The 13582-nt window shown below is 40.4% G+C and overlaps 1 protein-coding gene across 1 annotated transcript; it reads left to right on the forward strand.

Annotated features, from left to right (window-relative positions):
• The first annotated feature begins 671 nt into the window (after positions 1-671).
• On the forward strand, positions 672-10813 carry SLC10A1 (solute carrier family 10 member 1). The gene is made up of 6 exons (XM_060262147.1): positions 672-954; positions 1627-2056; positions 4757-4967; positions 7205-7383; positions 8449-8645; positions 10651-10813. The coding sequence occupies exons 2-6, from the start codon at positions 1632-1634 to the stop codon at positions 10731-10733; spliced, it is 1095 nt and encodes a 364-aa protein (XP_060118130.1). The 5' UTR covers positions 672-954; positions 1627-1631; the 3' UTR covers positions 10734-10813.
• Positions 10814-13582: the final 2769 nt, after the last annotated feature.

The raw sequence follows: 13582 nt of genomic DNA on the forward strand, positions 1-13582 counted from the left end.
CGCAAACCAGGTCAGAGCAGCAGATAGATGGATTGTAGAGTTTTGTATGAGCTGTGACAACATTCCCCTGCCATTGTGTGTTGTGTAATTATTTATTCAGCCTTTTATTATGCAGATCTCAATAATTTCAACATTATATATGGGTAACTAAGCTAGATTGCATTACACAATACTCATAAGTCCTAAAAATGTGATTGCAGGACATCCAGTGTCAGATTTGAATTAGTTCTGATTACAAGTAATGGAGTGAAAGACACACAAAATAAATCTATGGCTATTCTTGTCATGATTAATGGACAGATCTAAAGATTCCAGAGTTATACTTCAAGCACTAATTCACACTCCCCTTCACTACTGTTGCTGTCACCCCTAATTTGGACAAACTTTATCCATATGCCAAACTTTTTCCTATCCTCTGTGTATTCAGAATTGTTTAAAATCAGCTGTGCAGTGACAGAAAGAGGGCAAGCAGGGAAAGAAGAAAGGCTTACCACATTCCTTCCTCTTACTAGTAAAGTTTCCAGAGCAATTCATCTGAAACGCTGGCTTGCTGGTTTGGTCCATTTTCAATAGAAATGAATAAATTAGTACAGCTGAGGATTAGAGCTGGAAAACTCTCCAATGAGAAAAGGTCATTGAGCAATTTAATATGAGAGAGAGAGAGAATAACTTTTCCCAGCTCCAGGATTCCAGGACAGGGGGAAGAGATAACTGTCTCCAAAGGAATCACTTGGTATTAGAGAACAAGACCATAGCTCCATCACAAAGTATCTACATTTCTTTTTCTCCAAGATCTACACTGTACACAGCAAGCTAAAATAATTAGGCATTCGATGACAGATGAAGGACTCTTTCAGTCTGAGATGTCAATGTTTCACCTCTTGAAGAAGTTGGTTATGGACAGGTCAAGCAAGATGTGGCTACCTTGAGAGTGTAAACACACTATCAATCCTTGTAAGTAGACTTGTCACAGGTTATTATCTGAAATTTGTAATTTAATGTGTTTATGTGAAAGAATGAGTGTGTTCCTGCAAAACCTAGGGTCTAGCAGACTTAATTACTCCCATTCACTGTACCCTCTAAGCTGAGTTAGTGAGAGCTAGCTTAGTTTTTTAGCCTCTGGCTCACAGATTTTTGTCTTAGCTCAGAAGAAATGGCCCCAGAGCAAACCAATTTATGCAGTAGCTCACAACTTTAATGCCAGTAGCTCACAAAGTAGAGTTTTTGCTCACAAGACTCCACAGCTTAGAGAGAATATTTGTCTGCTGCTGCTCATTCCTCTGAAACTCCTAGACTCCAACACAATAGGCAGGCATTGATTTGGCATAAGAGAGTAGCACTCTACGGAAAGTTAAGTCCTGTAAGTACCACTGAGATCCTTGTCAATTTCTCGGTTTAAAATATGAGCATTAGAGAATAAGACTGACATTGAGCTAGGGCTGAATAACAGAACATGTTTTTAATAATAACATAGCACATCTTAAAGAACTAGTTTATACTACAGTCCTTCTGAGCATATGCAGAGAGCTTTCCTTACTCACAGAATCACTGCAATGACTATAGGCACAATCTTGTGCATTGCTTCAAGATTTTCATCTGGATTCCTTCGTTTGTCAACTCCTGCAGAGCAAATGATGGCTAAGATCACAATCTCACCAGCTGATACAAGTGATACTTATGACACCCCAGAATACTGGAAGTCAATACCATCAGCCAATATCTCTCTACCTAACTTCACCTTTCCATTTGTCTTTGGCCAAAGGGCTACTGACTATGCCCTGAATGGTGTTCTGATTGTTGTTCTCATCATTGTCATGATATCACTGGGTTGCACCATGGAGATATCCAAAATCAAGGCTAATTTCTGGAACCCCAAAGGAGTAGCTATTGCTGTGGTAGCCCAGTATGGAATCATGCCCTTGACAGCATTTGCCCTGGGTAAGTTATTCCAGCTGGACTCTATTGAGGCACTGACTGTACTCATCTGTGGCTGCTGCCCAGGGGGAAATCTCTCCAACATCTTCAGTCTGGCATCAAAAGGAGACATGAACCTCAGGTAAACAGTGCACGTGTTAATGATACTACATATACTAAAGTGATACTAGATAGTGTGTGGCACAGCTGCTTTAACTGGTTTCTTGAGTGATTAAAGGATGTCTTTCAGTGCATGGTTAAGGATGAAGTAAGGATTCTAATCCAAACTGTTCATTGGGAGTATGGAACATGGAGACAGCAGTAGGAAGGGGCCATGCTTTGCATGCAGAAAGTTCTGTGAGAGGATAACTCCCTGATAATCTTCTCATAATTGGATCTCAGGCAGCAGGGCTAAGAAAACCCCTCTGGGCGAGACCTTGGGAACTGCTGCCATTTGGAGGAGTTGCAGTGGGTTCAGTGGAGCAGTGAGAAGGCACCTGTAGATGTTGCTTTCAAGATTAATTCAGACAGAGTATGATCTGGGACATATGGTGCTTGATAGGAACTAGAATGCAATCCAGAATGTTATGTTTCTGTTCTCTCCTTCACCTGGTCAAGTTATTGGTACTAAGAGGTAGTCACTGGTAGTGAGAGGTCAATAATCATGTAATGTAAATCAAAAGAACTGGAGACATTCAGGAACAGAAGGCCATCAGTGCTAACACTCAGTCCTTCACATCCCACCATGAGTATCTGCCATAAGTCAGGTGTTCTTTTCTCAGGATGAATCACAACATCTCATCATCTTGTCCCCCTTCACAAGCAACTCTAGGAAGTAGGAATATGTTATTCCTATTTTACAGTTGAACTTGGCAGCAACCTTGTGATGTGCCCCTAAAGTTAAGGATGGTATGAAGTATTCCATGTCTAGCTTCAGTATTTGGAGGGATTCTGGCAAGAGTCCATCAATAGGCTTCATCATTCATCAAGAGGAGGGAGGCATATAGGAAGCTGGGGAAAGTAATTTGAGGCTGCGATCACACATACACTAATTAATGCTCTTTCAATCCACTTTTTGACAGGATTTTGCAGGCTCCCACAGTAAAATCCAGTTGGAAAGTGCATTATTTAGAGTGTGTGTGTGTGTGTGTGATTGCAGCTGAATAACACTTATTTTCTGGAGCACTTCCATCTCTAGTTATTATGAGGCATAAAACATAACTGTAACAAATACTATTAAAATATACTGCTCTATTCAATTTAAAATTAATAAATCCAAGGCCTCTGGAATATGAAATGAAATATGAAAGGCTTCTGCTGAAATGTTTTGTTCGCTTCACACCTCTGAAACTGAAAATGAGTAAAAGGAGTGAAGAAAGTCACTGAACTGAATTATCTGCCCAAATAATGGTGCAAGGGGAAATGCAAGCCTATTTAATGTTGGGGGGAAGGTGTCGTGTGGTGTTTTTAACAATTTCATCCAGTTTCTTCTGACTTCCACTGTAGAAAAACTGTTTGTTTCAAAATCCTGGCAGCTGCCCTACATTGCCAGCCTCTGGATACAACTGAGTATCTGAGTTCAAACTGACCCTCAACAGTCCCTTGTATGAAAACATTGTGAGCAGTGCAGGAGGGGGGGCAGGACAGCAAAATAGTACTATTTCTTACAGCAGTTCTGAATTTCTGACAATAATAGCTAGAACTGAGGTAGCTACAATATAACTCAGAACATTACGTCTAACAGCAAGCCATGCTATTGCCTTATCACAGCCTGACATATGCATCTTTACATAGATTTGCTATCCCATTAAACTGCAATATGCATTTTATCTGTTCAGAATGCTATTTTGTACTGTGTTATTTTTGTGCACATACATTTGGTAATGCCACCATGCTATGCATATTCAAGGCTTATTCGGGGGGATTTTCTGGTCTTTTAAAGAGAAAAGGTCATACAGTTGCTAGCTGTCACATACATGCACAGTAGCATCCAGAATTTTGGGTGTTTCCCGTGCATAGCCATAGGCTGTTTGATAGCTTCTCTCTAAATTATGGTGAATCTTAAATACTGTAAGCTAGACAGAACACAAGAAACAGGACATGACAATCATATGTCACTGTTGTAAGATTAAATTTTTATGAACAAATTTAAAATCTAATAAGGGATATAATAATTTCAGTGATTCCAATAATGCACATCCCAAGTATTAAAGAATGGACTAGCTGTTATACCAGTGATGCCCTGCAATGTACCCATGAATCCTGTGCTACCCCCCACTGATGTGCTTATAGGTGCCCACTGGTCCCCCCCACTGGCCTCTTCCACAAAGCAAATAGCCAACCTTGGTTCCCTTTCTCCTCATAGGAGCAGTATGACATTTCAGAAGACTCCAGGAGGGTCTGTGGAGAGCTCCAATTGAGAAATAGCTCTCCCATCACAGAAGAATGTTTGGCTTGGAACGCCCATTTTTGTGATTGCCACTTCCTATTGCAGCCATTTTATATTTGGCCCTGCCTTTTCATAGCAGTCATTTTGGGGTGACAACAAAATTAGTGACTCCATTTTCCACATAAAATCTTTATTCTCATACCAATAGTTTAAGTTCTTGCAGTGGCCACTATTACAATCTGTTCATAGGAACCAGCCTTGCCATAACTTTGAATGAATGTATTTTTGAGTCTGTAAACACCCTTGGTTTTGACTGATTCATGGTGTTTAATCCTAATCACAGCAGATTCTGGTATATTAAAGGGTCAACAATGAGTAAAGTGAGGTGAAGTTCAGGCATTCAGAAGACTATGCTACAATTAATTCCTTCATTCTATTGTTGCTCTTTCTCAGTATTGTGATGACAACATGTTCAACACTCTTGGCCCTTGGCCTGATGCCTCTTCTGCTGCATCTCTACACTAAAGACTTGTACCATGGTCATCTGGAGACTAAAGTACCTTACAAAGGGATTTTAATTTCCCTGGTCATGACACTTATCCCCTGTACTCTGGGCATCTTCTTAAATGAAAAGAAGCCTCAGTGTGCTCGCCTCCTTGTTAAGGTAAGTGAGAGTAGGGAGTAAATGTAAAGCAAGATACAAAGATAGGAGCCCCTTGATTTTGAATGCCTTTTTATGGAATTTAAATTGTCCTAAAATTATGCTTTTATTCTGAACTTACTGAAGAGTTTTTCTGTTGCTGATGTGTTCTCTGCGTTTGAAGTATATCTATTATTAAAGACACGAGTACATACCATATTATGTATCCAATTTCAGGATGGAGAAAGAAGTTCTACAGTCTTCCTTCAATTTAAGCAGCAATTCTGTCTTCAACTTTATGGTGAAGGAAGTTTCATTAGATTGGAGGAAGGCTTCAAACTTTGGTCACTGCAGTGCATGCTCATATTTCCAGAGAATGAGTAACTGCTGGCCCAGCACTTGGTCAATGGAAAGAATTGATGGATGCAATTCTTTATTGTATTTTCCTCATACAAATAGTCCTTCCTGGCCCCAGGAAATTTTATTCCTATTGGAAAAGCTTAATTTGGGAAAGACAGAAGAGAAAACCATTTTGCTCCTTCCTCCTTCTTAGTGCAATCCCCAACCTGTGTGGTTATTCAGCCACATCAGCCCCAAGAAGACCCCCAAGAATCAACTTTCCTGGGTCTGAATGGAATGCTGGGGAGAAGGGAATGCAGCAACAATCCACATGCTTTGGACCAATGGGTATCTGGATCCAACCCAATCCATGTGACTAGAGAAGAATTAGCCTGCTTTGAAACTCCCTCAGATTTTTATGTACAAGGTCATTGCAGCTCTGACTGGGAGGAAAAGATACTCCATTGTTAACTTTTGGTGCCCACCTTGGTTTAAATAGCTTGTTTTAGCTCAGGAAAAAATGGCACCAGAGCAAACTAATTTATGCAAGAGCTCACAATGCCAGTAGGCCACAAAATAGAATTTTTGCTCACAAGACTCCACTGCTTAAAGGGAGTATTGATATGCAATTTTCATTGGTGAACTAGGGCTGCTTCACATTCCTCTGCAGTATACGATACCATTAAATGCTGCTCCCAGGGGATCCTCCAAAATATCATGAGGGAGCATCAGAGTTTTACACTAAAAGGAATCAGCAAAAATTTAACTTCCAGCAGAAATTTTTCACAGGAATCCAACCCATGTTCTCCTGATAGTGCTTTTTAAAACATAGATGGAGGGGTTACATCAGATCAACCCATGAGGATGTGGTAGTTAATGATAAAGTAAGTGAAGTAGACAAAATAATAGTTTCATAGGAGGGCTCTGTTGGTCTGCAGTAAAACAGCTAGATTCAAGTCCAGGAGCACTTTAGAGGCCAACAAGGTTTTTGTGATATCTGATGAAGGGAGCTTCAACTCTTGAAAGCTCATAGACCAAAAGTCTTGTTGGTCTCTAAGGTGCTACTGGACTTGAATCTAGCTAGACAAAAGAAGACTATGATATTATGAGAGAGGTCTTGGATTACAGTCTCTGACAGGTATCTATCTGATTTTTTTAAGTCATTTTCAAGAGAAGCACAATCTGAAATGATTTATTGATGGTATCTCACCCCAAACATGGATTTAATAAATTGTACCCCAAAGGCAGATTTATTTATTTGTTTGTTATATTTATATCCCACCCATTCTGTACAGACTAACAGCATAAAATAGACAATAAACAAAAACAATATTAAAACAAAACAATTTACATGCTGGAAGTGCAAAGCAGAGCATGACAATGTTTTTCATCTCTGATGGAACTGCCATCGAGTCCATACTTGCTGGTCTTCAGTTACAGGGCTTATTAATAACAGTTAATGTAAGACTTGATCCATAATTATCCTTTTCAATTTTTGGTTTGTGCATGCTAGAGGAATTCCAGATAATTAATGGCAAATCTCTTGTGTGCCTTGTGGTGTCATATCAATACTCCCTCTAAACTGTGGAGTCTTATGAGCTACTGGCATTGTGAGCTACTGCATGAATTAGCTTGCTCTGGGGCCATTTTTCCTGAGCTAAGACAAAAATGTCTGAGCCGGAGATTTAAAAATAGTGAGCTAGCTCGCACTATCTCAGCTTCGAGGGAACACAGCGTCAGACAAGGGCTGCGGAAATTTAGGTTCAAGTGTATTCAGCTATAAAGCTCACTAGGTGACCTTAAACCAGTCACTGTTGTTCTGGGGCTGCAACGTAATAGAATTGTATGACTATCATAGTTGCTTCCAGACAACTTGACTAATGCTGAGTGCAGCTCTCCTGTTTTTCCTCTTGTATTTTCAGGCAGGTATGATTGTTCTGCTTCTTTCATCTGTCCCAATAATTGCTCTGTCGGTAATGAATGTTGGAAGTAGAATATTGATCAACTTCTCTCCACGGCTGCTGGGAACATCTGCTTTAATGCCGTTTATTGGCTTCTCTTTGGGCTACATCCTATCTGCATTCTTCAGCTTCAGTGATCAGTATGTCCTTCTAACTAATCTTAGTTCATTTTGCCTGGAAGCTCTAAGGCAGGGACTGACTCCAATAGCATATATAGAGACTGTATGTGCTAGGTATTTGCTCTGAGTTTGCTTATTTAGTTAGGATATTTTTACCATGCCTTCACCAAGGACACCAGATGGGGAACAGTGGTGTTTTTTTTTTTTTTAAAAGTGACTTGTATCTAAAAACAAATCATATGCCCATTTAAAGCAGATACATTTATCTAAACTCATAAAATCACAGTCATGTGTAAAGTGCTGTCAAATCACTGCTGATTTCTGGTGACCCATGTTTTTTAAGGCAAGAGACTTGAACAGAAGTGGTTTGCCATTTGTCTGTCGCAACCTCGGATTCCCTTGTTGATCCCTCATCCAAGCACTAACCAGGGCTAACACTACTTAACTTCCAAGATCTGATGAGATCAGACTAGCCTGTGCTATCCAGGTCAGAATTAATTAGTCATTTTTTGTTGTTGTTCAGTCACACAGTAGAGTCTGACTCTTTGCGACCCCATGGAAAGTCACACCAGGCTAAGTATTTAAGATGGAGTGGAAGAAGTTCAGAAGATACGTAGAAAAAGAATGGAAAATAAAAGGACATTGGACAATCTTTGATAATGATTAATTATAAGTGGGGGGAAGATATGAACTTCTTATTAATTAGGGGTACCTTTTAAAATGTTTTGAATTTACTACACCGGCGGGGGTCAAGTAAAGGGGGAAGGGGTATGTAGAAAGTAATATTTGGGATTAAAAAGTAGTTATTAATGATATAAGAAATTGAATATATTGCCATATGTTACTAATAAAAATTGTTTGAAACAGAAAGTAACACCAGGCCCTCCTGTCTTCTACCATCCTCCGAAGTCTGCTCAAATTGGTGTTAGTTACATCAGTAATGCTGTAAATTCATTGCTTTAAAAACTCACAAAAACTGGTGGTGAATAATTCTGAAAACTAGTTGTGGCACACTGTGATGTGCCAAAGTGATTCAAGTAATATACCCGTGTAATGCAAGACTGCATGTGGCTATTTTCTGGATAGGTGCAGGCGGACAATCTGCATGGAGACTGGCTGCCAAAACATGCAGCTCTGTTCCACCATTCTCAAGATGGCCTTTGCCCCTGAAGTCATTGGACCCCTGTTCTTCTTTCCTCTTCTATATATCATATTTCAGCTGGGAGAAGGACTCCTCTTTGTTGTGATGTTCAGAAGTTACACAAATATAAAGCAATTGAAGGGTAAGTTCTTTATATACCATTATATCAGAAATTCTTTTGTTACTGAGATTCAATGCTGTGAGCTTTGTTTTACAATGACTGGCAGCTGAGGCTGGCACAAAATTTATATTAGAGCTGCCACCTGTGCACAGCCCAGAAACTTCTCACAGGATGGATACAAACCTTACCATCTGATGATACTTGAGGACTAAATGGATTAAATCATAGCTACAGTAGCTGATTAAACAAAAGAATTTGGAAAAATGCCAATAGTGGCTACAAAGGGGTGTGTTGCTAAGAGGAATGTCCACACCTATCCTTGCTGCCTGTCCCTCCTTCTCGTTGTCAATAATCCTATTTGAGACAGTGTATTCATCATGTCAACATACTTTCTGCTAGATCCAATATGAAAAGACTTCTAATACTGCATATCCACACAGATGTGGAAATATTCCATGTTATAAGCAGCTGCCACAGGCAAACAGTTCCAGCAGTGACCATGTGACAGCTGTAACCCTTGTTTAATTTGGAATCAGCACTCCATAGAGAATTTGCTCCAGTTTGGCATTCAACTTCGATTTTTTTTGAAGCCTCCACATATTGTTCCCTAATTGCCAAGTATCCAGATTTTCTCCTGCTTTGCTCAGATTCTTTCCAGACCTGGTTTGACCCAGTCTTTGGGGAAAGATTGCAGCATATTTGTATACCATGTAGACAGGAAAGTATGCATTTTCGCAGGTCCCACTCATATCGACACCATTTGCCTTTCCATGTCTGTCCCCCGGCTGAGGATTTTCCAGGCTTTTAAAAAAATCATTGGTTGACATATGGCTAAAACTAAGGCTATAGCAGTATTTCAATAACTGGTTTTAAGTTATCGTAATATGTCAATAATTATCTAATGTAAGTATGCTGATCTCTGAGGGGGCTGTGGAGAGATTTATCAAAATGGAAGGAAAATGCTTCTTCCTATTCTGATTAAGTGCCAATCAAAGGTCTTTTTGTACAAAGTAGACTAAGCCCACGATAGCTTATGAGCTCAGATCCTAAGCCATGCTTCCACTTGTGTGGAGCACTTTCCTTCAGTTCTAGGAGCTTCTGCTGATTCCAGACCAGCAGTTTTCAGTGAACTGAATACCAACTAGATAGATCCAAGCGGGCAGCCGTGTTGGTCTGAAGCAGTTGAACAAAGCAGGAGTCAAGGTCACCTTTAAGACCAACCAATTTCATTGGTTACATTCTAAATAAAAATTGGTTGGTCTTAAAGGTGCAACTTGACTCCTGCTTTGAATACCAATTAGCACCAAGAGAAAAGCACCACACAGCAAGGGGCCACCTCTGCTACGGAGAAAGAGGATTGTAAATGGAAACAAGGCTTAGAATTCAAGTCATCCTGAGGGGTAGAGTTTGAAAATAGTATGCATGCTGTGTATTCTCTTTGCACCTGACTCACAGATTTAAGGCTCAGGCTGAGTTAATCTCTCTCTCAAAGGGAACCTCTGTCAGGAAAATGCTATCGACCAAATGTTCTTTCGATTTGTTAATTTCACTATTTTGCCATCGGTTTCTAACTTTGTACCACTTTGCATTCTTAACCACTGCCCACCAGCTATATGTAGCTCTGCTTATTGTACCCCATTCCATTGTTTGATGAAGTATGCACACATACAAAAGCTTATATTCTGAATAAAACTTCATTGGTTTTAAAGGTACTACTGGACTCCTACTTTGTTCTATTGCTTCAGACCAACATGGCTGCCCACCTGGATCTAGGAAAGTGTAGTGCTCTGGTAGACTTCCAAAGTTCAAGGCTCTATAAGGAGTTCCTTTCACAGCCCCAGAGCTCAATAACCTTATGGAAAGAAGGAAAATGTCCCAGTTTTTTTATCCATACTCTTGCAATTCCTCTTGAATCCCAACTTGTCTTCAAGGAGTTCCTCGTGTTAATGAGGGCCCCTAGAGCATTAATTTTCAGTGATGGGGGATATAGACTATAGTTCCATTTGGCTATTTTCTTTTGTTTCAGATCCAGCAACTATGGACAACACTGAAGCAGAAATCAACCAGGCAGCAGTGATTATAGTAAAAGGGAATGCTAAAAATCCCTGAGCATTCTTAGGGTATCCATCTCTGAGTTTTGCCAACCACAAGCTCCTGTGCATAAAATGCATGTCATCTAGATCGCTTTGAAGAAGAAGGGCTATTGCAGGCTGCTGTCAACATTGCAGGACACAGCCTTTATTCACTCTGCCTTCACCTGTTGAGTTTTCTCATTTCAGAAGATTGTCATACAGTGATAACTTTTTAAGAACTCTAAAATCAAAGGCAATTTGAAATGCTTAGTAAAATCATTCTTTTCAACATTCAAGACTTGCACTATTTTTGTACTATGAGTTTATTGTCCTCAATTGGCAACAGCTAACAAGTGCATTCCATCACTTTGAAGCAGGATGCTTCTTCGGTACTAAAAACTTACATAATAAAACAGCAAACTAACAGTAGGGTTTGGTGACAATGAACTGCTTCTAGAGGACATGCTGGCATTTTCAGAGGACAGTATTTCATCAAAGGACTCCTGTCCCTGAAAAGATTTTCTGCAAACTGGATAGATTGTGTATTCCAGCTAATGCAATTTAGAACCTCAGTACAGCACTAGAGGCAGTACAATTTCCCTTGGCCTTACCTCCCTTCCCCCAAGCAGCTGAGGGCAGAAACTAATTATTATGTCTCTCCATTTGCAGTATCTCTGCAAGTGCCAAGCAGAACTCAGGCAGCATTACCAACTATGTGAGCAGAAGTTCCACTCCACTGGGGAAAACAGCCTTAAAAGCAGCACAGCTTCTTTGTGATGGGAGGGAGGAAAGGAAATAAAGACTGGATGGAGAGGGGCTGAATGACACACAAACCCCCAAGCATCTTCTGCCATGACTTTTAAAGCAGTAATCCTACTACTTTTAAATAGAGGATTATTTTCATCTTGGGAATTTGTGTCTGAAATACAATCTGTAAGACAAACTAAATATTTGCACAAACAAGATTGCACCTGTTTTACCAAGGGCCTCTCTGCCTTTTAACTGCTAATTGGCTTGGCAGTAGAAATCAAACACATACACATTCCCCCATTGCTGTATCTCTGGCACTAGCTAGGTTTCTGAAACAAAAATCCATTGGCCACACATCTGACTTTGTGAAATAGGTATCAGTGTGTCTCTAGTGAAGTGGGCTGTGAGCTAAAAAAGCTCAAGAAATAGTAATTCAGAAAAGCTCATACCCCGCCACAAATCTTGTTAGTCTTTAAGGCATTACTTGCCTCTTGTTCTTATCTACTGCTAAATACAGCTACCCATTTCGACCTATCTCCATGGCAATAAATGATAGTCTTTTAAGGTGACAATGTATTTCTGTACTTTGCTACAAGACAGCCATACAGCTGTTACAGGAATGAGGCTCCTGTTAGGAGAAACACCAGAAGCCTTAAATTGATGTAATCTGGATACTCCTGGACAGTTGGGTGTCGTGTCCCAGAACATATGGCTGGTGCTAAAGGCCTACACATTAATATCAATTAAACTGAGGCTTGTATTTTGGTAACTGGGATGGAGAGGTGAACCATACTATCCTGGTATGTCTTTACACATTTTCATACCAGTTCCTCTCGCTTTCTCTATATATTATACACCCAGCACCCCTTTGGTGTAAATTTTTTGTCACTTAAGGTTTACACGTTACTCCCACAGCTTTTGTGTGAACTTTATCAGTTACTTAAGGTTTACCTTATTACTCCTAACAGCCAATTCAGACTACTTTTGCCATAGGGTAAGGGACATACGAAGTGCTGAGTTAGGAATTTATTCCAGTCTGTCATTCTGGTGGGGAAAAGTAGGTTCATTCTACAGTAGACAATGCGCTTTCCCCATTTGCAATTAGTTTTTCAAACTATCAATAAAACCTGCAAATCATTTACTACAGGCTCTATTTGAATATATCTCAGGAAATAGGCAAGGTCTGCACTAAAGACTTTAAAATGGGGTTACAGTAGTGGTGTGCAAACTGGTATTTGAACCTAAACACAAAGGGTACCATAGTAGATGCATATTGAGTATACCCAAAATTGTGCTGGTAAATGGTGTTAACATTTGTAGTACTGAAAAGCTTTTCCTCCATCCCCAATGCATAACCTATATGCTATTTCTCAGGTGTGGCCCCCCCTTCTGCGGATACTGAAATAATGAAACAAGGCCACACCTACCCAAAACAGATTTTTCTGGAACCTTGGGGACCTCCTAGGTTTGCAGGAAAAAATCTAAAATCTTTTTAGAAAATACAATGGGGGGTTAAATTTCCTCCAGATTGAACTATACAGATCAAGCACGTGCCACTGAAGAGCCCAACAGCAGCTGTAGCAGTGGAGCCTGGGAACCACCGCTGTGGCCTAGCCCTCCTGGAGTTGCTATTGGTGGTGAGCCTCAGTGGATCCATCTGGAGGCACCCAGGCAAACTTCTGAGAGCAATGCTTGGGGTGGGGGTGGCCTCAATAGCCAGGTGAGCTCACATTGGGCTCTGAAGCAGCAATTCAGGGGGTTATTACAAGCATGTGAAAGAGTGAGGCTGGCAAGGCAGAACTATAGAGAGTGATGGGGTAGAAAAAGTGTTAAGAGTGGGGAGACAAGTTATGGGGAAGCCGGCAAGAAAGTAAGTGGAGGGGAAGCAGAAAGTAAGAGTATGAAGGTACAGCAAGAAAATGTGAGCACGTAGAGGTGGCAGAAAGAGAAGATATTGGGGAGACAGTAAAAGGGTAACCCAAATAAAGCAGAAAAGTAAAGAGGGAGGGGAGGAAACCAAGTAGGGGGGGGGTTCCCTCTCCCCACAAGTTTCTTAGACAAATGGCCAGATCTGAATATTTAAATCCAGTTATTGAAGCTGTGAATGGGTAAGATAGTTCAACACGAAAAACACCC

The sequence above is a fragment of the Heteronotia binoei genome, chromosome 21 (genome assembly GCF_032191835.1).
Source record: "Heteronotia binoei isolate CCM8104 ecotype False Entrance Well chromosome 21, APGP_CSIRO_Hbin_v1, whole genome shotgun sequence".
NCBI classification, from domain to species: domain Eukaryota; kingdom Metazoa; phylum Chordata; class Lepidosauria; order Squamata; family Gekkonidae; genus Heteronotia; species Heteronotia binoei.

Coding starts and splice junctions, on each gene's coding strand:
- SLC10A1 (XM_060262147.1), top strand. CDS start 1,632: ATGATGGCTAAGATCACAATCTCACCAGCTGATACAAGTGATACTTAT. Junction 4,968..7,204: donor GTGCTCGCCTCCTTGTTAAG/GTAAGTGAGAGT, acceptor TTGTATTTTCAG/GCAGGTATGATTGTTCTGCT. Junction 7,384..8,448: donor TTCTTCAGCTTCAGTGATCA/GTATGTCCTTCT, acceptor TTTTCTGGATAG/GTGCAGGCGGACAATCTGCA.